The sequence below is a fragment of the Motacilla alba genome, chromosome 2, assembly GCF_015832195.1.
Source record: "Motacilla alba alba isolate MOTALB_02 chromosome 2, Motacilla_alba_V1.0_pri, whole genome shotgun sequence".
NCBI lineage: Eukaryota > Metazoa > Chordata > Aves > Passeriformes > Motacillidae > Motacilla > Motacilla alba.
This window is the reverse complement of record NC_052017.1, coordinates 70,139,579-70,165,820: the sequence shown is the minus strand read 5'-3', so window position 1 is coordinate 70,165,820 and position 26,242 is coordinate 70,139,579. Positions and strand designations below refer to the sequence as shown.

Here is a 26,242-nt window from a genome sequence, read left to right as displayed (position 1 = left end):
CATTAAAATTTAACAAATAGGAAATAAATTTAGAAAGGCCTGTAGCAGCCATGTTTCCACACTCATCATTGTTCCACCACCGGCACGGCACAGCTCTGGGCCCGCTCCCGCCGGCTGTGGTCAAACCCACGTGGCTCCGCACACCAGAGCCACCAGCCACCGCACGGCCTCATCTCAGGGAAATCTTTTATCCAGGAGACAGGGAGGCTCGCTCGGACTGCTCCCAGGCGAACTATTGACCCGTTCCCATCGGCGTGACCGACGGGACTCACCGAGCAAACCCGGGGCCCCCAACCGTTCCCCAAGCGGCCGCCGGTCCCCGGGCCGCGCGCGGGGCGGGGCCGCGGGGGCCGCGCGTGCCCGGGGCGCGCCGCGCGCGCAGCCCCGCGCGCAACGCACCGCCCCGCCTCGCGCCCCCAGGGCCCCCCGGCCGCGGGCGGGCGCGCGCGCTGACGCGGGCGGCGCCCATAGGCGGAGAGGAGCGCGCGCGCTCCGCCCGCCGCCCCCCTCCTTCCCCTGCCCCCCGCCCCGCCGCTCCCCCGCCGGGAGCTCGGGCCTCAGCCGGTCCCGCCGCGCCGGCCCAGGGCCGCGAGCGCTCCGCCGCCGGCGCCTACCGGCTCTGCGCGGGCGCCGGGCACAGGCGGGGGAGAGGGGGAACCGCCGCGGGAGCGCGCCGGGGAGAGGCGGAGACGGGGAACGGCCGCCGCCGCGAGCGAGCCGAGCCCCGCCCCGCCCGCCCACTCCCCGCTCCCCGCCCGCCGGGACCGTTTCGGCCGCCTTTCCCCCCGCTCCGCGTGCGCGCGCGTCGCTCCCGCGCCGGCCGGGCCGCATGAGCGGCATGAGCGGCTCCGCCTGAGCGCCGCGCGCGCCGCCACCTCCCCGCTGCCGCCGGGTCCCGGCGGGCGTCGCGTCCCCCCCGCGCCGCCGCCGAGGATGCTGAAGATGAAGCTGCCCCTGAAGCAGACGAGCCATAAGGCAGCGGCGGCGGAAGATGCGACGGCGGCGGGGTTGAAGGAGCCCGGCGGTGCCCTGGACTGTCACCTCCCGCTGCAGCAGCAGGTGCCCCGGGCTCGCGGGAGCGCCTCCGCGGCCGCGGGGAGGGGGTGCGGGCTGGAGAGGCCGAGCCGGCTGCACGGCCTGGGGCCGGGGCCTGGGCCCGGCCCGCCGCCCCCCCCCGCCTCGCTGGGCGCTCCGGGCGGCGGCGGTCCCGGCTCGGCGGCCGCCCGCACCGACAAGGAGACGGTGTACGAGTGGTTCGGGCTGGTGCTGGGCTCGGCGCAGCGCTTGGAGTTCATGGTGGGGCTGCTGGACCTGTGCAACCCGCTGGAGCTGCGATTCCTGGGCTCCTGCCTGGAGGACCTGGCCCGCAAGGACTACCACTGCCTCCGCGACTCGGAGGCCAAGGCCAACGGGCTCAGCGACCCCGGGCAGCTGGGCGACTTCCGCGACCCCGCCGTGCGCTCCAAGCTCATCGTCTACCTGGCCCTGCTGGGCTCCGAGAACCGCGAGGCCGCCGGCCGCCTGCACCGCCTCCTGCCCCAGGTGGACTCCATCCTGCAGAGCTGCCCGGCGGCGCGGCGGGCCCCGGCCGAGGAGGAGGAAGAGGAGGAGGAGGAGGAGGAGGGGGACGTGGTGGTGGTGATGGACGGAGCCGCCGAGAACGGGCAGGCCGGGCTCCCCGCCGCCCAGGGCCTGGGCTGCGGCGCGCAGGAGGAGCTGCTCCTGCTCTTCACCATGGCCTCCCTGCACCCGGCCTTCTCCTTCCACCAGCGGGTCACCCTGCGGGAGCACCTGGAGCGGCTGCGGAGGGCCCTGTGCGGGGACCAGGAGGAGGAGGAGGAGGGCTTCGGCCGCCACCCAGCCCAGGTAACGGCGCGTCCTGCGCCCTTCCTGCTGCGCCATCTCAGCGGGTGGTTTCGTCCTTCTTCCATCGCTCCCTCCTGTTTTCATAGGAGCGGCTGCTTGCTTTCCCCGAATCCCCCCCATTGGGATGTGGTCCCTTCCGTCCTCCCCCCTACCACGGCAGTGTCAGCCCCGGCCGCCCCCACAACCTCCTGCGGAGTGTCTACTACAAATTTCTTGGCGGGGGGAAGGGCTGATTTTCCTAGCCTGCCATGCTTTCTGGAACGCTGTTTTTGTTTTGTTTTTTTTTTTTTTTTTTCTGGAATTCAGCCGTGCTGGAGTGCAGGGTGCACAGTACTGAACTGGCTGCCTCGTATGCTGTAGGTCACTGTACGAAGCAGGAGTACAAGCAACAGCTTGACTAGACTTGTAAAAATAGAAATAATAATAATGCTAGATAGAGACCAGATTGCCTAAGAGCGCATTCTCTAGGGGCTTCAAACCAAAAGAACAAGTTGAAATATTTTTTTATATGGAGTCTGCTTCCTTGCCCCTTCACAGAATGAGACACAGGCTTGAATTTGGCAAGAATCAGGGCAGCAGTCGGGTCACCAGCTCTAAGGCTGGTTCTCTGAAACACCAGGTTCAGTGAGATGGGTGACAACATTAGGGAAGGGGTGGTGATGATTCCACTAAAGAAACAAATTAAAATGTCACAACTGGAGCTTCTGTGCAGAGAAAAACTGATTTTTTGGGTGGCTGTCAGGAAACAGCAAAGCTCATCCTGAAAGCAGATGTGCCACTTGTTGCTAGGATGTGGCTGTCACCAGGGATGAGGACTTGCAGTGAGTGACAACGGAAGCATTCTCCTGTGCAGTAGCTCTGTTTAAGCAGAGGTTTTCCTGCCGTGCCATTCACTGCTGCTCTCTTGATGAGCATTGGATTTAAAAATTGCCCCGTATTTATGCAGCCAAGCTGTCCTCATGGAGCTCTGCAGTTTTTGGTCTATAGATGGCCTCTCGTGCCAAGGGGAAGGAAGGGCTGGAAGATGGGTGTTTATAGTGCTGTTCCACTGAACCCATCAGGTTTTCATGAGTTACTTGACAGAAAAGGGTACAAAGCAGTAGGGGTTGGGGCTTGGGATTTTGTTTCTAAGTTTGCTTGCAGTGCAGTCCATTTCAGCCGCTTCTAAAAAACTTCTACGTTGCCTGCTGTATGAAAGGAATGGCTCCTGCTGTTTGCTAAAGATGGGGTATGCTCTTGAGGAGTACTCAGAGGAGACAGGGATCAATTTCTAAGCCTTCTGATATTATATTTATTAACTAAATGCTTATATCATTTAAAGGCCAAAATGGATTTGGCAGGTCATAAACTGTTATGATAGATGTTACAGAACTGAAATCACAGTGAATTTGGAACATCGGTCCAAAAAGTGTTTATTTTGGCTCATTGGTCTGCATCAAGTCTAGTTCTATTCCAGAATTAATCCTGAAAGTCCATCTTTCCGGAGAAAAGATTGAATTGCAGGAAGTGGTAAGACTGAACACTGTCCCTTCTGGGTTTAAAGTGCTAGTAACCGGAAACATACTTCCTGCCTGGAACTGGCACAGCAATTGTAGTTGCTCAGTGTGTCCCACCAAAGTTGGGAGAGCAGGCTCCCGTGAACTACTGGAATTGAAGTCAGTTTTGTGCAGTGTTCTGGCTTCAGCACAAAAGCAGCTGTCCAAGTTGTGGTGGTTTTGTTTACTCGGGGAACACTGAGAGACCCGAGTCAGCTTGGCTGAACATGCACATCACATACTCCGTAGTCGACACAGCAGTGGAACGGCAGCGCTTCCCTGGGCTTTCCTTCCCCTCCCCCCTCTCTTAATGGCTAATTGTAAATACAGCACAGCCTTTCTGGGAAATAATGGCTGACAGGGAACAGCGGCATCAGTGGGTTTCTGCTGAGTATTTTCAGTCAGCGTTCCACGGGGACGGTGGGACCCTCGCAGATGGAGGAGATGGAGCCAGTGGCGGAGTTAAAGGCTTCCCTGGCAAAATGCTGCCGCAGCATTACACTGAACTTGATTTAAAATCCTGTCGGGCGTCCACAGGCCTTTTCTCCTTTAATCTCTGAAATTTGAGTGCCTTCAGGGCTCTATGTCTGTGAACTGGAACGGTTCATAAAGACCTCCCTGAAATTTCATTCGGCTGGGCTCGTGTCAGAAGGGCTGGGCTCCATCTCCGGGAATAACCCGCTCCGTGCCGGGCAGCCCAAGCAGCTCCACTCGGGAGCCCTCGCAGTGGTCGCGGTGCTCCTGCGATGCAGGAGCAGGCGGTGCTTGGGCGGAGGACGGGCACTTTCTCGTCCCCCGTTAGACGGGCACAGCCGGCTGCGGCGAGGGCTGAAGGACTGGCATGAGAGGGGAAGCGGGGATGGACACGGCGCCCCAGCCCACCGAGCACCGTCATGGCCCGGGGAAAGGGGGTGACCCCTCTCTTTGTTTGTGGGGAGGACGGGTGGGTCACGTATCGCCCGTGCCCCGTGAGGGCACAGCCCCGCTGCCCCGCCGTGGCGGCGGGGGCGGAGGGCGGCTCCGGCAGCCCCCTGCGCGGACAGGGACGCGGTGACTGCCGGCGGCCGCCGCTTCCCGCCCCGTCCAACATGGCGGCGCTGGCTCCCGGTCACGTGCCCTTGGGGCGGCGCCCGGCCCGGCGGGAAGGGGCGGCGCCGCCGTTGCATAACAGGGGGCTCGGGCCGGGCCCGCCGCGCTGCCCAGGGCGGCCGGCGGGGAGCGTGTGTGCGGCGGCTGCGGCGTGCCCGTCTGTCGGGCAGAGAAAGCGCAGCAGCGGTTCTGTGCGCAGAGGCTGCGAGCTCTGCTCTGGTCTTCCCGCGCTTAGCGCTCCCGGGCGTTCTCAGCTCCCGCGTTCTGACCCGTCGCAAGGTGGTCTCCGAGCTGTTGTTCACAGTGTGGGCCGTGAAATACTAGTATATTCCTATGGCTGGCAGCAGCCAGGCGTAGGAAATCATCCTGCAAACGTGAGGGAGTTCACAGGTGGAGCAGAATCAGGTGGTTTGTCAGTTCTGAATTCTTCAGGGCAAAGGACTGTGCTATCGCACGTGGAGTATCAAACTAAATGGCTCGGTTTGAGGTTTTGAGGAGCTGTAACATCTAGCTTTAGTGGACACCAAGGCTTGGGAGGTTCACCTGCAAAGAATTTGTGGGTGATTTACTAGAACGTAAACCAATTTGCTGTTTTCCCGTTGTTGGGGTTACATTTTCTGCTTAGGGTCTGTGTTGTCTGATAAAATTGAACTCACAATAAAGTTGCTTTCATGACAAAGTGTTAATAAGATTGTTGCTATTTTTAGTGTCTTATTTCAATGATTCTGGAAAATGTAACTTTTTTAGTGATATATTTTAACAAATTGAGCTCAAAACGGGAATTCAAAAGTTGTGGGAGGTAGGATTGTTGGAGTGGGATGGGCAGATCTAGGATTACCTTACACTTTATAAATTTGGTTTCTTTACGAAGTGTTCTGAATTAAGGTTAGGGAGTTTTTATGCTTAAAGTAGAAACACTTGATACTATTTTCAAATCCTTAATTTAAGGTGTGATTTATAAGAACATCTTTCGGAAAAAAGTCATTGGTGTGTTAAACATCAGAATATCAACTTTGAATCTGAAGTATAAGAATAAATCAGCAGTATTCGCTGCTGAATAAAAGAAGCATTAATGTGCAAAGATCTTGTTGATACCACTGTATATTGGTTTAAGTAATAGAACACATAGCTTAACTCAGGTGTTGATTATTTTTGTTTAATAAGTGCATTGTTATCAAAGCAGTTGACTTTATTATTTGTCTTTCTCCATCCCATCAGATGTCTGGGATCAAAATGCTGAAATACCGAAGAAGCTCTGAGTATCTAAGAACATAATAAACATGTCTTGCATTAGGCACTGGAATATTTATTCAGGCATACTTGACAGGAATAGAACCAAGGTTCTGTTGAAATAAGCAATCTCCTGGAGATAATGGTTTGTTGAAGAGTAATATAATTAGTTGACTGCAGGATTCTTCACAGAAAAAAGTGTCTACTTACAAACAAAGGGGAAGTTTCTATTTACAGAATATATTTCTTAGTGCACTTCTATTTATAAGATATTTTGTGTGCAAATTAGAAGAGTGCTTTTATAATTGATCTTCAGTCACTTGCAGCATAATAAAGTAGTAGAATTTAATTTTAGAATCTAAGAGCTCTGTCTGCAGTGCACTGTTTTTAGTGTCATGGAGCTGAGTATAAGGAAAAGTATATCTTCAGAGTCTGGTTTAAATAAAAGACCTAAAGATAAAAAATGTCATTTCTCTCTCGGCAAAGATCTTTTAAATGGTGGTGCACTCCAGGGAAATACAAATGTTTTACAAGTTTTGAATACTTAGATGAAAAGTATTCCAGCTGCTTCAGAGAACCTAACAGCCTTGTCTCTGAACAGGAATTTCTCTGTCTCCAAACGGGAGTTAAGAATTTCCAGAAGCATTACTGGAAGTCTTCTGGAAGGGAAGTCATAGCTAGATAAAAACAATGCCTAAAAGAATGAGTTCTATCTAGATGTGCATGCTGATGTTCCAGGAAATTGCAGAGTAAAAACTTTCACTGCTTTGAGCTGTTGTAGGTGTTTAATTCTAAATATGAGGTGTTAGTACAAGTGTGTAGCCTTTCCCAGTCCCATTATACTGAGTTAATCAGTCTCTTTGTTGTCCCTGACAGTTTGTTTTCCAGCAGAGTAAATGAATACTGAGGGTGTTGAAAATATACCCATGACTTGTACTTGTACCCAATGCTTGTACTTCGATTGCTGTAGTTGAGCAGCGGTCCAGTTTTCAGGGTTGCCCAATGCTGACTTATTTATAAGTAGCAGGATCTCACTGGGCTTGGAGTGCAGAGGACTCTCAGCTTTTTCTAAGGAGCTGCAGAAAAGGGTACAGACGGCAGCAGTAAGATGGTTGAGTCTGTGAACCCTCTGAAGTCTGTAGGATTCTGCCTGCTTAAATCTGTCAGGTTGTTTGTTTGTCATGATCAGTCTCTAGCCACAGCTGTCCTAGAAAAGACTACAGCTGATTCTTCATTACTGTAATTAAAACAAAATACCTACTTTTCCTTTAAGGGTTGGTGAATTTCTGTAGTGTCCTCCAAATGTAAGGGTTTATACTTTTGGAAACCAAAACTGGAAGAGATCTGGCTAGAAGCTGCGTTCCTTTGTGAGTTTATTGCCTTTCCTCAACCAGTTAATCTTGTCTTTTTGGGAGAAGAAAATAAAAATACTTTGAACTGCTAAAGAAAATTTAGTGTCTTGGGAAGTGTCTTAGGAGCAAGATAACCACAAGACAGAGATTTTCTGTTGTTTTAAAATGTTGTACATAAAAGAATAGTTTCAAAATATGCTGGAGTCAAGGATTGGACAAAATTACATATTGCCCTTTGATAGTAATTAAATGTAGTAATGAAGGCATGGTCCCTTCTCAGTGCTGACTGTACTTCAGTGAACTACTCTTCCGGGGCAAATGTTTTTTTAAATCTTCCTATCACTCTAGACTCTTATAAGAATAAGTTTTTGTATTAGTCTGAACTCCTGCATTCAAGTAATTTTATTTTTATTCACTCAGCTGACAATAGCATAAGTACTGATGTTGCAGGGTTGTTGAATGAGCAGCCACCTGGGGATAGAGTAATGCTTGAACCGATGCTTGGCTGGCTCTTGCTTCAAGTTCTGTACTGTGTCACGGACTTATTGGGCTGGGCTGAAACTGCTTTAAGTCCTGTCAGAAGCTCAGGTGGAGGTGAGACTTAGAACACACTGTTTCTAGCAAACACGGGGTGCGTTATTCCCCCAGCGCTGTAAATCATAGGTGTAGCTGCAATGTCTTGTACTTCAAATGTAATTGCCACAGGCTGAATTTATTCATGTGATGTAAGAGGGCTGGTATGCCCTTTGTCTCAAAATTGTTATGATTCGGTAGTGCTGTAAGTTAGTCAGTATGTGATTGCTGAAGCTGTCACGTGGTGCCATTTTCTTCTCAGAATCAGCTGGTGTTTTGTCATGTTTGTGTCTCCATTTAGTGTTTTGTTGCAGCCTCTTACAGGCAAACTCTTAACATAGTTTTGCAAAACAAATATGCTTTAAAGTACTTTTAGGCACCTGCGCATACTCTCTATGCAGTCCAGCTTACTAGATATGAGTTAATAGGGCAGTTGCACTAATCCATTTCAACTGTATGTTCAGCCAGTCAGGCTTTTACTGCACATATTGTGGGATTTTATGTCTGGTCACAGAACCATGAAGGGACTGAGATTGGCTGTGACCTCTGGAGGTCATCTTGCTTAAGCAGGGCTACCTACAGCTCATTCCCTAGGACCACGTCCAGATGACTTTTGAGTGTTTTCAAGGATGTAGACTACACAGCCTGTCTGGGCAACCTGTGCTCAGTCACCCTGACAATGAAAAAGTGTTTCCAGATGTCCAGAGGGAACCTCCTGTGTTTCAGCTTCTGCCTGTTGCTTCTGTCACTGGTAATTGCTAAAAAGAGCCTGGCTCCATCCTCATTGCACCCTCCCTTCAGATGTGTGTATACACACACACATACATTTTAATACGTATAGATCTTTTTCTGCAAAGCTACTCTATAGTCTGTTAGGTCCCCGAATGTGTGGTGCCTGTAGTTATTCCTGTCCAGGTGTAGGATTTTGCACTTTCCCATGGTGAACTTTCTGAGATTCCTGTCAGCCCATTTCTCCTGCTGTGGTTCTATGTGGAATAAGCATTATTGTTCTGGAGGTTGATTCTACGTGTTAAAAGATAAGTTGACATGGAAACATCTAAGTTGTGTGTTGGTTTGGCCAAAAGAGAGATAATTTGGTGGATCTTTGTGGTCAGGCTGATTCTGCTCTTGTAGAACAGAACAGCTTCTCTGCATCTTAGAGCAATTGGATGGTGCCTTTGCATAGTTCAAAGTTTGCAGATTGGAGCATGGCTTAGCAGCAATGTCTGTTGGGCATTTGTCTGCAGTCTTGGTCTTGCATTTGCCTAGCAGCTTGTCTGAGACAGTACTGGTTTTTTTTGGTTAGGGGACAATCTGTTGTATCAACAGTGGTAAGCATTAAACAGGTTTTGAAGCATTGCTGCTCTCTGTTTGCATTTGTGAGTATTAAATGCATATGCTGGATTTCCATTATAAAATGGCAAGAATGTTCTATCCCTGTATCCAAGCCACACCCCACAGTGGTGGGCTGCAGGTACAGTTGCTCAGTGTTGAGTAAGGCTTCATCTCTGCTGCTGTAGTCATCAGGAGAGGGTTCAGCAGCACACGAATATGCGGACAGTTTCACCTGGTTGTTGCTTCTGGAGAGGTGATGTTGAACCTTTACGCTACCGCAGCTATGTAGCGATACATCTGCGTATCACAGCTGTGAAGCAGTGAGAGCCTGCAAGGTTTGTTATAAGCAAATCATGGCTTTGGTCTCGTAATTGGCACCACATCTGTTAATGATTATTCTGACATTACTCAATTTTGTTGAAGGTGCAGATGCTGTAGTTGATAGCTCACAATCATGAGTTAGACCTTGATTTTTTCCAAAATGCCGTCTTTCATCTGGCTTTGTTTGTCAGTTCCCACTTGTAGATGAATGAACGAGCTGTGCCAGTTTGCATCTGCACAGCCTGCAAGGCTGAATAGTGCTGTCCCTCATAGCACATTTGCTGTAGTTCTTGCAGAAAAATAATATTTCATATTTGGGCATGTAGAACTAATCAAGCTGTCCAGCTGCTGTAAGTGTGTTTCCCATGTTAGTGCTCATCAGAGCTGATGAATGAATAGTTCTTTTATGAAAGTGCAGTGCAAGCATCAGAAGACTTACGTGCATCAATCGCTAGCTCATGATGATTAGTAGGCTATCCAGTAACAGATTTCACTACATATTGCCAAAGCAATGCCAGCATGACTTTGTTTGATCAGTCATCTACATTGATAGAAGGCAGAGTTTGGACATCTGTCATGTGTAGGTTAGCTGGGATCTGCTCAGCTCACATGGCATTAGACAGAGCAACATCTTTCTCAGTGGGGTGGCTCACCACTCAGATATTTGGTACTTGCGTTACAGACGAGCACCCCTGGACCTTGGGACATAAATACTTCTGGACTCCTCTTCAGAAGGCTGATTGGTAGCTTGAAATAAGCCCCAGAGGGAAGAGGGGCCCCAGAAAATTGATTGATATTACAGAATAATTTCTTCTGAGCTCATTAGTGATGCATCCCAATGCGGAGGAAGTCAGGCAGAAATAGTAGGAGGCCTGTGTGGATAAGTAAGTAGCTTCTCAACAAACTCAAACATGAAAAGGAAGGCCACAAAGGGTGTAAGGCAATGACAGATACCCTGGGAGAAATATAGACAAGCTGTTTGAGCAGCCAGGTTAGGAAAGCTAAAGCCATGATAGAACTAAATCTAGCCTGGGATGTCAATGACAACAACAAAATCTTCTGTACGTACGTGAGTGGTAAGAGAAAGACTCAAAGTCAATGGCATATTTGGTCACTTGGGATATGGAGAAGGCTGAGATACTCAGTAACTTTTTTTGCTTCAGTCTTCACCAAGTGCTCCAGCTCATTGAAGTCACGGCAGCAAAGGCAGGATCTGGGAGAATGAGGAACCACCAGCTGTAGGAGAACATGTTGAAGACCATCTAAGGAATGTGAGGGTGCTCAAGACAATGGGATGTGATGAGATGCATCCATGGGTCTTGGAGGAATTGACAATTGAAGTATCTCATCCTCTATCCATCATATTTCAGAAGTCATGGCAGTCTAGTGAAGTTTCCACTGACCGGAAAAGGGGAAACATAAGACCCATTTTAAAAAAGGGAGACAAGGAAGACCCAGGGAACTAGAAGTTGGTCAGTCTCACCTCTGCCTGTCAAGAACATGAAACAGATCCTCCTGGAAACCATGCTAAGGCACATGGAGAATAAGGCATTTGATGGCAAACATGGCTTTGCTGAGAACAGATCATGCCTGACGAATTTGGTGGCCTTCTACATTGGGGTGGTAGTGTTGATAGGAGGATTGACTGACATCATTTCCCTAGACTTGTGCAAAGCATTTGACACTGTCCCACATGATGGCCTTGTCTCTAAACTGGAGAGGCACGGATTTGACAGATGGACCACTCAGTAGATAAGGAAATTGGCTGGATGGTTGCACTCAAGGAGTTGTTTTCAAGGGCTGCCTGGTCCAAGCAAAAACCTGTGACAACTGGAGTTCCTTGGGGTTGGTACTGGGATGGGTGCTGTTCAACATCTTTATCAGTGACATGGACAGTGGGATCAAGGGCACCCTTGGCAAGTTTGCCAATGACAGCAAGTAGTGTTTTGCAGTTGTCACACTGGAGGGAAGGATCCACAGGGACCTTGACAGGCTTGAGAGAGGAATCTCTGTGAACCTCATGAAGTTCAGCTAGGCCAAGTACAATGTTCTTCTGGTGGTTTGGGACAATCCTAAGCGCAAAATACAGGCTTGGCAGAGAATGAATTGAGAGCAGCTCTGAGGAGAAGTACTTGAGAGTGTGTTTTGATGAGAAGCTCAATGTGACATGGCAATGTGTGCTTGCAGGCTAGAAATCCAACAAATTCTAGATATTAGGAAGAAATTCTTTACTGTGAGGGAGGTGTGAAGCAAGAGGTTGCCTGGAGAAACTGTAGATGCCTCATCCCAGGAGGTGTTCAAGGCCAGGTTGGATGGGGCTCTGAGCAACCATGTCTAGTGGAAGGTGACCCTGCCTATGGAAGAGGGATTGGAGCTAGGTGATCTTTACGGTCACTTCCAACCCAAAACATTCTGTGATCGTATGATACAGTCCTGGGAAGTGTCTCAAATGATAAGGCTTTTTTAAACTTAGTACTTGCTGTCAACCATGTGAGGATAGATCTGTTTCATACAAAACTCTGGTCTAGGTTGTAAGAGCAGATAATTTGTAGGATGCTCTCTTAGCTTGTTTCACTTTCAAGGAGAAATGTAGTTAATCCTCCATCACGGAGATCTGTGTGATTATCAAATTAATTGTCTGGCAGCTGGTTTGGGGCTACCCACATTTCCTGCTTCACTATTTTAATCATTAGCAGCAGCACTGTGAGTTGCAGTGAAGTCTCACAGTGACAAAGGCTTATGTGAGAGTTAACCTTACGCTCGTGTGTGTTGTGTGAACATGGAATATGTTGTATTCATTGACAGGAAAGGACGAGCACAGCTGGTTCTGTACAGCATGACCTTCCTCAGCAGTGTACCAGGCTTTAAAGGGCTTGTGTTCCTGGTGTGACTGGCACCAGGTAGCAACATGATGCCACTCTTAATATTCTTTGGCCCTTCAGACTTTGCAGTCACTTGTGCCCTAGAGTTGTCTGCTCTGACAGTGGCACCTGTTTCAGTTACTTGTGAGTTTGATGTAGAACTGTCACAGCAGGTAACACTAAAAGTGAAGGGTTGTAATGCAGCTTAAGACAGGATCTGGAGCTTTAGAGGCTGTAAGATAAAGCTGTGACTGCTCTGGATTTCTCACTGTCTATCTCCTGCGTTACAATAGCTATTGTGAAAGCCAGCAGTCACAGAATACGCAGTGTATATTACTGGTTAACTTTGGACATGAGGAATTCTGCAAGTGAATAAATTATTATAGTTATTTTATAATAATCGATATAATTATTTAAATAAGGTTTGAAACATGTACTATTTTGCAGTTTGAAGGGGGTCTTCAACTGTGGTTGTAGTTTGCCTGTTACAGATTGCTGCCATGGATAGAAAAATAACCATTCTAGAATAATTCACTGCAAAAGTATTTGAATGTGTTACAGAGATGATATATGTGCTTGGTAAGAAGCAATTTTCTAGGATTAGAAGGTGTAGCAGCAGTATTTAATGCTTCTTTGACATGAGCTGAACAGAATACTTTTTTGAAGTAAATCCTATTTCTGTTCATCTCCTAAAAACTGCTCACAGTTTATTTGACTTTTAAGATAGCAATTATTTTTTAGAATGGACTGTAATTTGTTTTCCATTAATCAAAACACAAATATCCTGACTTTGAATGCAAGAGAAGGTCTGACCTCAAATTTGATTGTTTTTAGATCAGGAGTTAACCAAACCAAAGTACTTCCACTGTTTCTGCCCACAGTTGTTATGAAATGTCTGCTGAAACAGTATCAGTGGGGTTTTTAAGAGTTCTGGAAGTAGTTCTCTCCAGAGCATGCTTGTGTGGTGGCTTGTTTTGGGGCTTATTTTAGTAAACTAAACTTGAAAATATGCTAAAGCATAAAAATTGCAGTCTTATTGACATAACAGCTGTTTTCCTTTCTTACCCCATATCTGACATTGAGCTCATAATTTATTAGATGTTTGCTGAGATTGTTTACTGAGTGACTGGGGGCTGGTGTGAGTTTTATCTTGAAGAAACAAAGCAGGCTTTATATTTTAAATCTGATGGCTTTGAAACCTGAAATTACCAACGCACAGCTCAGAGCACAAACCATACACCGGTTTGATGAAACAGCTGAAATGTCCTGCAGTGCAGTCTAAAGGCACTTGCTAACTGTGCTGCTGGTGGTGTTACTGACCAAAGGCTGCCCAGGGCAGCCTTGAGGCCTGGTCTCTTCCTGGATCTGCATGTGTTGGATATACTGTTAGGAGTTGCCACAGTTTGTACCTGCACTGTAGATGAAGTAAATCTGGTTTAGTAAGATGAAGCCAGCTTTAGCTGATATATCTGTCACATATGAAGAAGTTTGTTGAAGAACTGGCAGGGGATCCAGATGTCTTTTGCCGCCTCTGTGCTTTCTCATTCTGGTCTTTCTGTTGTGGCACTCTTGGGGTCCTCTTCAACAAAGACAGCAACTAATCTTGGTTGATGGTCTGTCTTATTACATTTCTCAAGTCCTTAAAATAACCCAACAAACCACATGTATTCTAGCACTTATTATTATGCTCCCTGCATTTAAAAATAAAGAGTGCTCTCTGGAGATTTATATTTTATCTCTACCCATCTTTTATGAAGGTCTTTCAGTGTTCTTCATCGTGAATGAATAAATCTAGTTTTCATGCAGACCAGCTCCTAAATGTTTGTGGTGCATTCAGTTTTCCCGAATTTGCTATTTCATCAGCTCATATGTTATACTACTTGTTACAGATAAACAAAGGTGTGCTTTACTTAAAAAAGATTAATCCACACACTTGCTAGTAACTTCCTGATTTCCTAGCTCTTTGTGCACATGCCTTTCTAAGGCAATGTGTTGTTTGCTTGAACATGAAATTAAGTAGCTTCATTTAATGCCACTGTATGTTCTAAAATATTTCTGAGTTTTAGCTTGGTTGGTCAGTTTGTTTGTTTGCTTGCTTGCTTTTGTTTTAGCAACACCTGGTCATTGAAGATTGTGTAAATTGATACATTAATGTTTCATCTTAATTTGGAAAAAAATTATATAGGCTCTTGTTACCCTAGGGAAACCACTTTTAGTCCATGCTCTTCTAATACTTTTTTCTTATTTATCATTGTTAGCCTAGATTATTCTTTATTCTCTTGCTTATCTGTCCATGCTATCTATCTCCTATGATTTCTTGTTGTGTCCCTTCTTGTGCACTGTATTAATATGTCTTGGTATATAATTTTGAAGTCTGCATGTAAGTGGAGGGGGGAGATGAGCTTTTAGTCTGTCCTTTTCTCTATGAAAGTGAGGGTGTTGGTGGCAACTGCTTGTGTTTGGAATGTTTAGTTGGTAGGAGATGCATGGATTTAGTTGATTAGAGATGCATGGACTGCATCCTCATAGACTGTCCAAGCAGTTACTCATGATTCCCTGTATAGAAGAGGTGGCAGGCTGAAGGTACAGGGCATGAATATAATTGAGGAGAATATATTTAGTGTAGTGAGTTGATGACTTGACATGTTAGTAGTTGAAAGAGTTCATGCTAATTGTAAATTATCACTGAAGTTCTGAGCTAATGGTCTTGAATTGTCCAGCTTGAGATACCCTGTTCCTTATCCTATTCTGTTTTTAAAATAAGGTCAGTGAAACACTGGAGGTTATAGGTGACATTTGATAAACACATAAATAAAGAAAGAACTGAAATGGCTAATGAGCACCTTTTTGCCACTGTCAAGAGCTTCAGGTTTTTGTCGTGTGGAATAATAGATAAGGAGTTTGTGCGTTTTTCTGTAATACCTGCTGTTTAGAGCAAGCTTTGGTAACAGACGTTCTACTAAGACATTTCTTTTTTTTCTCTTTCTTGATTTAGAACGACTTTTCCCATGGTGACTGCATGTCAAGTAATGAGACCAGTTTGCTAGAACGAACCACAGCACCTCATGATGGACTCCCAATGGCTTCCCACAGACCTCAGCGAGAAGGTATGTTGTCTGAGCTTCCTTTTGAGGAAGGCTTTTAATGGTTTCCTTGAACATTAAACTCTGCTTGGAGCTGTAGACATCTTGTATCTCTCTTGCTGTTAATCTGAACAAGAAGCTGCAGTGATAGGTAAGTAAAATAGTTTCTCTTCCACCTACTTGGTCTTTGTTATAACAAGTTGTCATTTGTGTTAGCTGCTAACTGCTAGTGAATGCCTGCATGAAAATTAAATGCAAATGGGCTTCCCACTGAAAAAAGGGGTAGGATTTGGGGGAAAACAAGAACATATAATGCAATTGTATTAACAGTATTTAGATTTTTTAAGCAAAGCTAAACACAAAAATATTGGGAAGCAGTTCATAGATTTTGCTGCTTGATTCAGAAATTTAAAAAAATAGCAAAGAAAACCCACATATTAGCAGGTGTTACAGAAATGGCAGTTTGGAGAAGTGAAAGGCTTAATAGAAGTCACTGTTTAGGCTCTGTTAGGGAGAATAAGAACAAGGCTTCTGAGCATAAACAAAACTCTGATATGCCATTGCCAGCACAATTTCTTCTCTTTGAAGAAACTAAAAGTATTGAAAACAGATTTATTCTCACCCTTTATTCTTCAAGAGGATTAGCAAGTTACTTGTCAAAATTAGTCAACAGATAGTCTGCAGATAGGAAGGAGCCAACAATATGGAAAAACCATTGCTATTCATTTTGTCCTCATAAATGTCCTTTTGTCTGTAGTGTGGAGATTTAAATGCACTTTGAAGGCAGGCAATTTGAGATATTTGATTCCTTGAAAAAAAAAACACAAGAGAAAGATAATGGCAGATTACAGAAAATAAACCTGTTTCAAATCCTTTTATGGAGTTCAAAGTGTTCATATTCATGAATTAGAAACCTAAAAGGAGGAGTCTCTTTAGTAACACTCAAATTGAGTAACAGAAGCACAAAAAATTTGAATAACTTAATCTAGCAAAGAGCTTGAATATTTTTTCACATTTGTATTATCATAGTGAGAAACCGCAGTGAAGGATCAGAGTACCTTTGTGATATTTGCTACACAGTTATGTGGTAGAGATTCCCTGCTGCAGAAATCTCCTTACTGGTTAGAAATACCACTGATAGGAAAACTCAGGTTTTATTCTCAGCTGCGATGAATATGAATTTTTAAAATCTTGACTTAGAATGAAAGCAGTGTCATGTATATATGCTCTACTTAATCATCCTGGATGCATGTGCTGTGTCCTGAATAGAGTTAGAGATGTGACGTGCCCCATTTGCTTGGGTATTCAAACTTTTCTTCTGGCCTAGCCATTTAGTATATTTAAAATGTCATTGTCGAGACAGAATTATAAAAGAGTGTGTTGAAACTGTAGAACTAAAGCTGTGCAGCAACAACAGTGTAATTACCTGTTTTATCCTGTATTACGATGAAGTGTGCAGCAGAAAGAAGTTAAGAAGTTGAAGGTACTGCATTGTGTAATAAATTTTTTTATACCTGAGGAGAATTTTTTAGCATTGAGAACCTCAATAGTTTAAAATAAGCACAGTCTCATTAGGGAAAAAAAGCTTGTCTGTGAATGTTAATGGTCTTAGTTTCCTAATTGTGTATGCTAAATATATGCATGTAGTGGAATGCAATTTAAACCACTATTCTCAGTTCCAGTCATGGGAATCAACTTCTTAATTAACTTATGAATATGAATTCCCGTATCAATTTGAATGTTAGCCATTAAGAAATTTTACTGCAACAAAACTTTGGTTGTGCCATGTTCCTTCTTCTAACAGCACTTTAATCTATACCAGACAGGTAAAAATTAAGGTCACTAAACATTCATCTTTTCATAAAAAGTTGATATTATCTGGCATCCTTAGCTCATCTCAGATTTCTTTCCTTTGTAATAATAAATCTTTATTAACTGGTAAACATGAAGTGCTTGTCTGTCTTCCTAACTGCCAGCTAGAGGATTACAGCCATTGTACACCAGCACATTCAGTATTTGTCTCTCTACTAAGAAAATGGGAAGCTGTAGCACTATTACTAGGTTTATTTGCTGGCTTATTGTTCCTTTATGGAAATTGCCAATACTTAATTCTCTTAAAAATAGCATGTTTGATGGGGATGAGACTTGATTTGTAACTGTAATGAAATTAATTTAAAAATGTTTACATTGTATTAGATGATAATTAGCTAATAGCCATTAATAAATTTTGCAACATACAATTGCAGAAGGTTTAAATTTTTTTTTAGAAAAAACACTGTTGTTATGAGTAGTTCCCAATATATCCCATGTAAACATGCAGTTAAAAATTGAAAGGAAAACATTAACTGTTAACACTACCCACCTCCCTCCAAAAAAAAAGGAGTTGCTAAAGCATTGAAAAGAAGCATTGATGATGTAGGGTAGGTGGAGCTGCTTTGAATTAATTTTTTTTCTTTACATGTAAAGATGTGTTCAGGCTTGCACTAGAATAAAATTCTGTTGAATTCTTAGGCCAGCATAGCAGCAAAAGTGGAAAGCCCATCTCGGCTACATAAGGGTTTTTATATGGAGTATTACCTGAACAATGCTGTGTGCCCTCAAGAAAGTCTTCAGGCCCTGAAAGCCATAATGTGCTGCAGTTTGCCAGGTCACAGCCAGAACTCGCCTGTTGTTGTGTACAGTAGGCTGTGGGGCAGGAATGTGCAAGTAGCAAGTACTTACAGTACCTTTTTAACTTCTCAGTTCAGTTAAATGACACTCTTTACAGTACAACTGTCAAAGCTTTCTGCTTCTTCTTTGTTTTCTGTTTGCTGACAATCATTTCTGTCTCCTTCAGGCCTTCTCTAACTAATTTTTTTGACCTAAGTACTCTCAGAAATGTGGGCATTTGGCCTTAGTTTGCCCTCATTTACTACTTGATATTTCTGATGCCTAGGTGTAGAAGGTACCTCTGGTTTTTATCAGCACTTGTTACTTCTTGGAGTACAGATACAATTTGACTTCCTTTTATTGTCTTTTCACTTATAGTGGTTATATTGTTGTAGTTATGTGACATTTGGTCTGAATAAGCTCTTGGGTAATGCATAGATTCTCATTATATGTGCCAAAGGGGTTGTCATTAGGCTGAAGAAATACTTGGAGAGAGCAAGGTTCTACCTGCTCCCAGCAGTTTGTTGCAATAAATCAACTCCTAAGGAAAAGTCACGCTGTGTGCATCAGGATTTAGCCTACAGGCATGCTCAGAGAGCCTGGGAAAGTAAGGAATGTTTTGCAAACTGTCATTTTTGGAGTGCACAATAAGGTGTTTTTCTTTCAGCTGTACACATTGAGAAGATAACCCTGAAAGACGTATCAAGAAAAAGGGCTGACAAACATTTGGAGTACACATTCAAAGTAAGCAAATAACCTCCAGGATGTTAAAATTATTGTCTATGTACTGCAGATACATACGGCTTGTTTCAAAAACCTTCACAGGAGCCAATTTTGAGATTCTTTTGAATTCTGCGTGCAAATCGGGTGTTTTAAGTAATTGTGGGCATAAAGTGTGAGGGCATAAGGTGGGAAGGTGTAAAACATCAGCCATAGCTGGGTGTGTGACATCAGTTCAGGAAACTTGGCTTTTTCTAATTCACAAGAATTTTAAAACTAGTCAGTCGTTTGCTCAAGTGGCACGGGAGCACAGTTGTGTCTGCAGCTGTAGATTGCTTGGAGTCATATGGTCATCGTGGCTCTTGTTTCTCGGTGTTTACCATATGAGGGTGGGTCCTGTGCTTTTTGAGGAAACTGGAGGTTGTTGCCTTTGTTTTGGACTTTGTTTCTTAAGGCAGTACCAAACAAGCTGGAAAGCAGCCAAAAACTGGACAGCCTACCTAGTGTAGTCTTCATCTATTGTAGTAGCTAAGGGTAGCATGTGTTAAATGATAGTTACTGAGGCTGTTGGTGGTGATGTTGTAGTTGAATCAAAGTAGTAATTTTCTTAGCAAGGGCTGACCAACACTATGAGTCATTTTGCCAATAGATGTGAATCTGGTATTATACTAGATTTGAAGTTCAAGTTAAATGTTCTCCTTTTTCACCCAATAAAGAATGGTTCACATCAAACATTCTAACTGGTCATTTGACATTGGGAGGTCTTTGAAGAAGCAAACTTTAAAAAAGCTATTGTGAGCTGAAAGTTGATGTGTTGATCGCAGAGTTTGGTATTGTATTCTGTGATGCTGTATTCTCTAAATGGATGCACTCTTCTTTTGTTGAGGACAGTAATATGTGGAATGTAGCCTTCAAAGTCTTTAATGTTAACCTGGCCAAATATTTCAACCACATCATAGATTTTTTTTCCAAATAATCTGTGAAGTGAGTATGAAGTAAAATATAGTAGGAGATGGGGAAAGTTTGTACATAATGCCTATATGGATTATCAATATTTAAAGTCAAAAACCTATTTTAAAGATACAGCATGTAGACAGATTTGACAGTGGTTTTGAATTTCTTTGTTAAAGGGGGAATGTGGAGATATTCTGGCAAGTATTTCAGTAATCTTGAAACTCCACCTCAGTTCTTTTAAGAAAGAGTTTCCTTTCCTCATCTGTGCAGGTATATTCTGTGCTCTTCACTGTAGATAATTTTGTGCTTGCCCAGACACTGCTTTTTTAAGGTTGTAACAGCAATTGCAGTCATGGCTTCCCAGCTGAGAACACTGAGGGTAGTTGGCATTTCTGGGGACTAAGTTGAAGGCAGTTGGTGGGTGAGATTACTCTATCAACTCCTGAGAGTAAATGAATGTTTATAATTGTAGTGCCCACTCCTGTTACCCTGATTCTTCCCATGTAACTAATGGGAATCTTTGGCCCAGAAGTGGGCTTAAAGCCAGGCAGCACTCATCTAACCAAGCTTACTTATTTTTTACTCAAAACATGCATGTGAAGGTGCTGTTTTACTACTTGCATGTCATGTCAGAACAATTAGCTACTGAAATTTTATATAGGTGTATGCCAGAATGTTGTCTGATTCTTGAGTGCCTTTTTTTAACTTGTAGTACTTTTCATGACTTGTAGCCTAAAACAACTTCTATATGACTGTGTGAGATTGGAGTCTGTGGCAGATAAAATTATTCTATAGGTAATATAAACAGAGGTTTTTTTTGTTTCATTTTGACTGGTAATGACAGTGAGAGCTCAATCCAGTATGTCTGACCTACAGTCCTTTTCTCTGGTACCTGTTTTTTGTGGTTAATTATTTCTGTGTGATAGAAGTCCCATAATTACAGAGCCTTCTGCCTGGCTTCTTTCTGAGTCAGTAATCTTCAGGGACTTCATTGTGTTTCCTTGAATTTGCCTATGCTCCCTTTAGCCACAAATAACTTGAAGGTGATCCTAAAATACACACTCAAAATTAGTATGTCTTTGAAAAAGTACAGCCTTATCCCTGTTTTGCCTGGTGTTTCCTTAATTGCGAGTGTTAACTCTGAGACCGCCAAATTTATGGAATTGTTCTGACAAGCTAATTATTACGAAATTCAGAAAAAGGAACTTTCCTCATTCTTTTTTCCTTCATTCTAGGTAACCTGGTCCGATTTTTCTGTAACATGTGTAACAAAAACACATCAGGAGCTTCAGGAATTCCTGCTAAAAGTATGTATTCAAATATGAAAGTAGTGTTTATACATCAGGTTTATAACTTCAGAAGTAGTCTAGGAGAGCTGTGACTTCTGGGGTGTAATTATAGAAACAAAAGCATGCCAGCAGATTTTTGTACTTCACTATTGTATTAACCATTTAATTATATATATTGGAATTAAGGATCTTGACAGAAGAAGCAGCCCTGGAGAATGTTTGGAGAGTTTCCCAGGAGCTGATAGTTTGTCTCATCCAAAATGGCACTTAGAAATAGAACTACCATAAAACTACCCGATGAGTTTTTAACATTCCCCACAGAGCTATGTATAGGTACAACCACTGATTGTTTGCTTGTGTTCCTGCTAGAAGGACCTTAAAGAGTATCATTTGTTATGTTTAATTAGTGAGACACAGCCATAAGCAGAAGTTTTTTATTTAGCTGTTGTATTCTTCAGTAGAACAAAGGCTGGCCTATTCCTCATCACAAGGACTTCAACTTGAGGAAAATCTAGCAACTATATGTGCGTGTGTATCCACGTTAAAAAAAACTAAAAGTTCTGTCAGTTGTTTTCCCCTCTGCTCTGATCAGAGAATACATTTCTGTGCATAGGCCATGTGCAGACCCCATCAGTGTGATGACCTCGAACTGTGTGTTCATTGCCAGTGTCTAATATTTTGGGTTCCACCTCTTCTGGGAAATTATTCTATATTTAAACTCTTCCCTACTCAGGGCATAATGAGAGATCTGTTTTGGGCATGTTTTGATGGCATCTGGTGTTCTTAACTGCAGTGTTAATTGTGAGTGGAAAGCCAGTCGCTGTACAAAGGTCATTGTCTTCTTCACTGTTTAAATTATCAACACTGTTTTCCGGTATTCTAAAAACTAAGCAGTGAATATTCACAACTGCTTTAATCTAGTTGAATTTCAGGTTCTAAGAGTTCCCAGAGCTTGGTTTTTTGAGGACTTAAATTATGGATGACATGTCTGGTTGCACGTGGGTTATCCCACAGCTTAGGGTACATGCATCTGCACCTGAAGAGAACCCTAAAAACAGCATTTCATACAGGGTCCTGTGCAGCTCTGGGATGAGCATTCAGATGCATGCCCCCTGTTCTCCCACTTGTGTAAGACAAACATCAGTGTCTGAAATGGACCTCCTAGAACCTACTTGATTCCTGGAGGAGCCAGGAAAACAGACATGATCCAGAGTGTTGAAGAGTTGTGCTGTTTGGCTGATGTAGGGTGTTCCATGTGCTGACTTGATTGCTCCAGCAGTGTCTAGGACATGGCAGAACAAGAGAAAGACAACCACAAGCTGCTATGAGCTTCCTGAGGTCTTCTATGGAAAATGTGCACAGCTGAGTGCTGGTTTGTGCTGGTTTGATAGCCATAGGTATAGAAGTAAGAGAAAATGGTTAAGTAAAGTAGGACAGAACTTACTTGCTTTAAAAAACATAAAGTACAAACATCCACTTCATATGCCCTTACATTTTGGCTTTTTGTTGTTCTTGTTCCAATCTACATGGCATTGTTCAATAGTGTGCTCAGGTTCCTAGAGACAGAAAAGAATGGTCAAAATACTTGATGGAAAATTCCAATGCTGCATGTAATAGAAATAAGATAATGGTAAAAATTGTTTCAGAATAGAAGCATTGGTGAGAAAACTAAGGTAGTAAATGGCATAACTTGGATGATTTATATTAAAGGCTGGCTTCTCTTAAGTGATAAGCATTGAACTTCAGTTCAAAAAAAGCATTTTTCAGTGGCAGTTTATTCTTAATTGCGCCATATTAATTTTTTTTAAAATTTAGATGAACAAATTTGATCAGCTTTGATGTACTTAAGTACAATATTTGGAAGTTCTAAAGGTGCAAAAACTTTGTTCTGGGGAATATTCTTCATTTAAAACAGACATGCTCTTAAATAGCAAGAATTCTGCCTTGTCAACTAGAACATCAGAAGACCTCACTTTGTAGTAATGGCATTGGAAAGTTACAATGAATTTTGATAAGAAGTTTCAGTGTTAACAGCAACTGGGGAGGGACTCTCTATTGATTAATCTCAGTGTTTCCCACTGAAGCCTAGTGTAGTAAATAACTGAAATGGTTTCCTTTCTACTCCCATTTATTTAAAGTAGTTTAGTCTAGCGAAGTGATGACAGTGAGTACAGTGCATTCAGTCATGCCTGGTTATTTTTTTTGTGAAATTTTTAGAACTAATTTCTATATGTGACAGATTTAAAGAAATAAATTTTAGAAAAGGCTATAAACTATCCTGAAAAAGACCATACTATTTGGTAGATTTCCAAATGTATTCTTTCAAATAGAGCATTAAACAGTTTTATGCCTGGATTTTGTGTGAGGATTTACAGCAAAGTGTTTCTCTTGCAAAACTAGATGATGTTGATTTGTTGTACCTTTGGTCTGTAAAATACATCACTCAAACTGAAACAATTGAGTTTCTTGTTGATACCAAAAGGTATAAAGATTCATAGTGCACAAATACAGTCTTTAAAATGTCAACTACTCATTTTTCACATTAACCTTTTTCTCAGCTCCCAAAGGAACTGTCTTCTGAAGCATTTGACAAGGCTATTTTAAGAGCACTAAATCAGGGTTTTCAGAAGAGGGAAGAACGAAGGCATGCTGATCTTGAGCCCATAATCAGGTAAATGTTTTAGCAAATAGCCTGAAATGCGTTACCAGAAAAGTGATTGAAGTCAAGTTAGAAGACTTCTATGGACAGCGGAAATTCTGCTACCTAAACCTAATTTGCAAAGAAACTGGGAAGGCAGTGACGAAATAGATACTCTTGACTCTTAGATTTTCTTTAAATTAAGATTTTTACTAAAGTTCATAGAATTACTTCTTTGGAAGTAATTGCACAATTATGAAAATATTTGTCCTAAGCAGAATTTTATAGTAATGATTGGCATTTGTGGAAGGATACTACCTCCTTTACACAAGGATATATTTAGAAATATTAGAAACAGTAACTCAGAGTACATATGTTCTGCTTTTTATGACAGGATAGAGTGAGAGATGGAAGGGAAATTAAAAGGATTAAACTGTAATAGTGAAGTATGTATATAAAAATAAAAGTAGCTCATGTATTTGTAAGAAAATGGCCCATATCTCATGACCTGCTATTTAGTGATGAGAGAGCTTGGTGGTCAAATTCTGTAACTCAGAACAGTAATATGAATTTGGGTTTGCCTACTTGGTTTTGTTTTTTTGTTTTTTTTTTTTTTCTGGTTTGGTACAGATGCCTTGGTATTGTTGTCCTTTTCAATCAGGATTGTTCAACCTTGTCAAAAACAAATTATTCATCATGTTAGGCAGTGTCTCTTGAGTTGGGGTAATTGGGGAATCAGGCACCGCTTTTCAAACTCCTACTCATAATGTTCTGTTGGTTCTAGCATTTTGTCCTAATATTTTGGTTAAAGATGATGTGGAGCTATTCTGAGCCTCAACTATCCCCTTGCCAATTTTTTAATAAATCTTGGTCTGTAATATTTGTCTGTCTTTATAGGCTTGATTGTCAAGCCAAAAATTAATCTCTGTGAACAGTTTCGGCTAATAAGAATAGTGGTTTTAAATCAATAAACCTGTTAAACAGAGGTTGACTGAAGGGAATGTATTGTAATACAGAAAGGTTGTGAAGCCTCACTGCACAGTAATTACAAACCCAAGAGACTCACTTCGAAGATAACCTTTGAACATACCCCACGGTTAGAGTAAGCAACTGTAATTACAATTTGCAGGTTGTGTTGTGACTATACAGGAATGCTACGTGAATAATCTCAAGAGAATAGCATTACTGTATTCAAATTCCTTTTTCTTTCAGTGTCAGTTTTGGCATAAATATATACTTATTTGGGGGTTTCAATATGTGCCCATTTGCCAAAAATTGCTCTCCCCTGCCCCTCCTCCAAAGAAATAGAGCTGGGTAGTGCCTCTTGGCAAGTAATATCTGAAACCTTTGTGTGTGGGAAATGAAAACCATTAATTGTTGTTCTTTTTTCTTATTTGAAGCTAATAAAATTTCCCACTGACATCTTGGTAACTGACTCAGACCAGTGCAGAGCAATGTTGAGCATCCCTCCCTTTGCTCTTGGAGATAATTACAAAATTCAAATACTGACCTTATAGGTGACTTCAACTTTGTATTTAACTGTACAAATGTATTTAAGAAAGAGATGCATTGTTTTGGGAAAATAAATGTGTTCTTAGTTTAAAAAAAATAAAGTTGAATATAGAGTCCAGTGCTTTTGGACTCAATCCTAACTCCTCTTTAATAAAATGCTACAAGTGGCTAAAATGTTTGAATGAGGAGGACTTAAAAGCACCTTTTTAATTCCCAAAAATCATTACCAATTGCTTATATTGACTGTACTCCAAGCTTACATTAGCACTTAACAGCAAAGCTCAAAAGTAGCTTTTAGCATTGTTGAATGTGCAATTTGAAGAGTTTGGACTTCTTAAGAACTGCCTATTTTGCTTTTAAATGGTACTGTAGTAAATTTTTTAAATGTTTCTTTTTCTTAGTCTAACAAACTCTCACTTAAATTTCAGGCAGCTATTTTCAAATACATCGCAAGCTTTTCTGCAGAATCAGAGAGTATACAACTTCTTCCAATCAATTTCATCAGAATCTTTGCACACTCACAGTAAGAAATATCCTAATACTGTTTTATATAATGAAAAGTCTATAAAAAGCTAATCTTGCTGCCGTGCCTAAGTGCAGTTTTACAATTTTTTGTTTGTGTGTTATATTCCACTGGTTATATTTGAACTCCTGGTCAATGAATAGTTTCTTGAGCAGATGCTTTTACTTTGGACAGTGGAAACGTGCTATGTAGCCTCAGCTGGTGTTCTTTCTTTCATTCTTTCTTTCATTCTTCTCTGTACCATCATGCTCTTCAAATAGGCTGTTATGAATTGAGTATGTTTGGCATTTCTTCCTTTCACAAAATTTTAATTTTGCACCAAAAACTTTGAACTGACCCAAAAAAATCACATCTGCTTTTTGTTTGTTTTCTTTTGTAGATAAGCATCTCTCTTGATATATAAACTGAGATTTGTTTGAGTACATAAATGATGAGATGTCCCTAATCTCAGAACCTACAGAATTGTGTTCTATCATTTGCATTGCAGAGATTTCTTTGGTGGCCATCTTAACCTACTTGTGTATTACAGTTTGTGTGACCAAAGCTTGGCTTCTCTGTATGGATGCCTTAGGATGATGTGATCTTTGTTTCCATTGAATCTTTCCTTATTTCAGTGTATGTTACATGCCATGACAGTTAAGGCACGGACTGGGAGGCCACTGCATTAGAGGTTGCCGAAGATCTTAGTAGGGAATTGAATCGATTGGAGGTT

General features: G+C 42.8%; 1 protein-coding gene across 4 annotated transcripts in view; it reads left to right on the top strand.

The window, feature by feature from the left end:
* Positions 1 to 522: 522 nt before the first annotated feature.
* The window catches only part of ZCCHC2 (zinc finger CCHC-type containing 2), a 43,805-nt gene continuing 18,085 nt past the window's right edge, over positions 523 to 26,242 (top strand). For all 4 annotated transcript variants that reach the window (XM_038127225.1, XM_038127224.1, XM_038127223.1 and 1 more), the window contains exons 1-6: positions 523 to 1,866; positions 15,158 to 15,269; positions 18,562 to 18,638; positions 20,804 to 20,875; positions 23,416 to 23,528; positions 25,436 to 25,530. In XM_038127225.1, the coding sequence (XP_037983153.1) occupies positions 934 to 1,866; positions 15,158 to 15,269; positions 18,562 to 18,638; positions 20,804 to 20,875; positions 23,416 to 23,528; positions 25,436 to 25,530 (1,402 nt within the window). In that variant the 5' untranslated portion in view covers positions 523 to 933. The remainder of the gene's footprint in view (positions 1,867 to 15,157; positions 15,270 to 18,561; positions 18,639 to 20,803; positions 20,876 to 23,415; positions 23,529 to 25,435; positions 25,531 to 26,242) is intronic.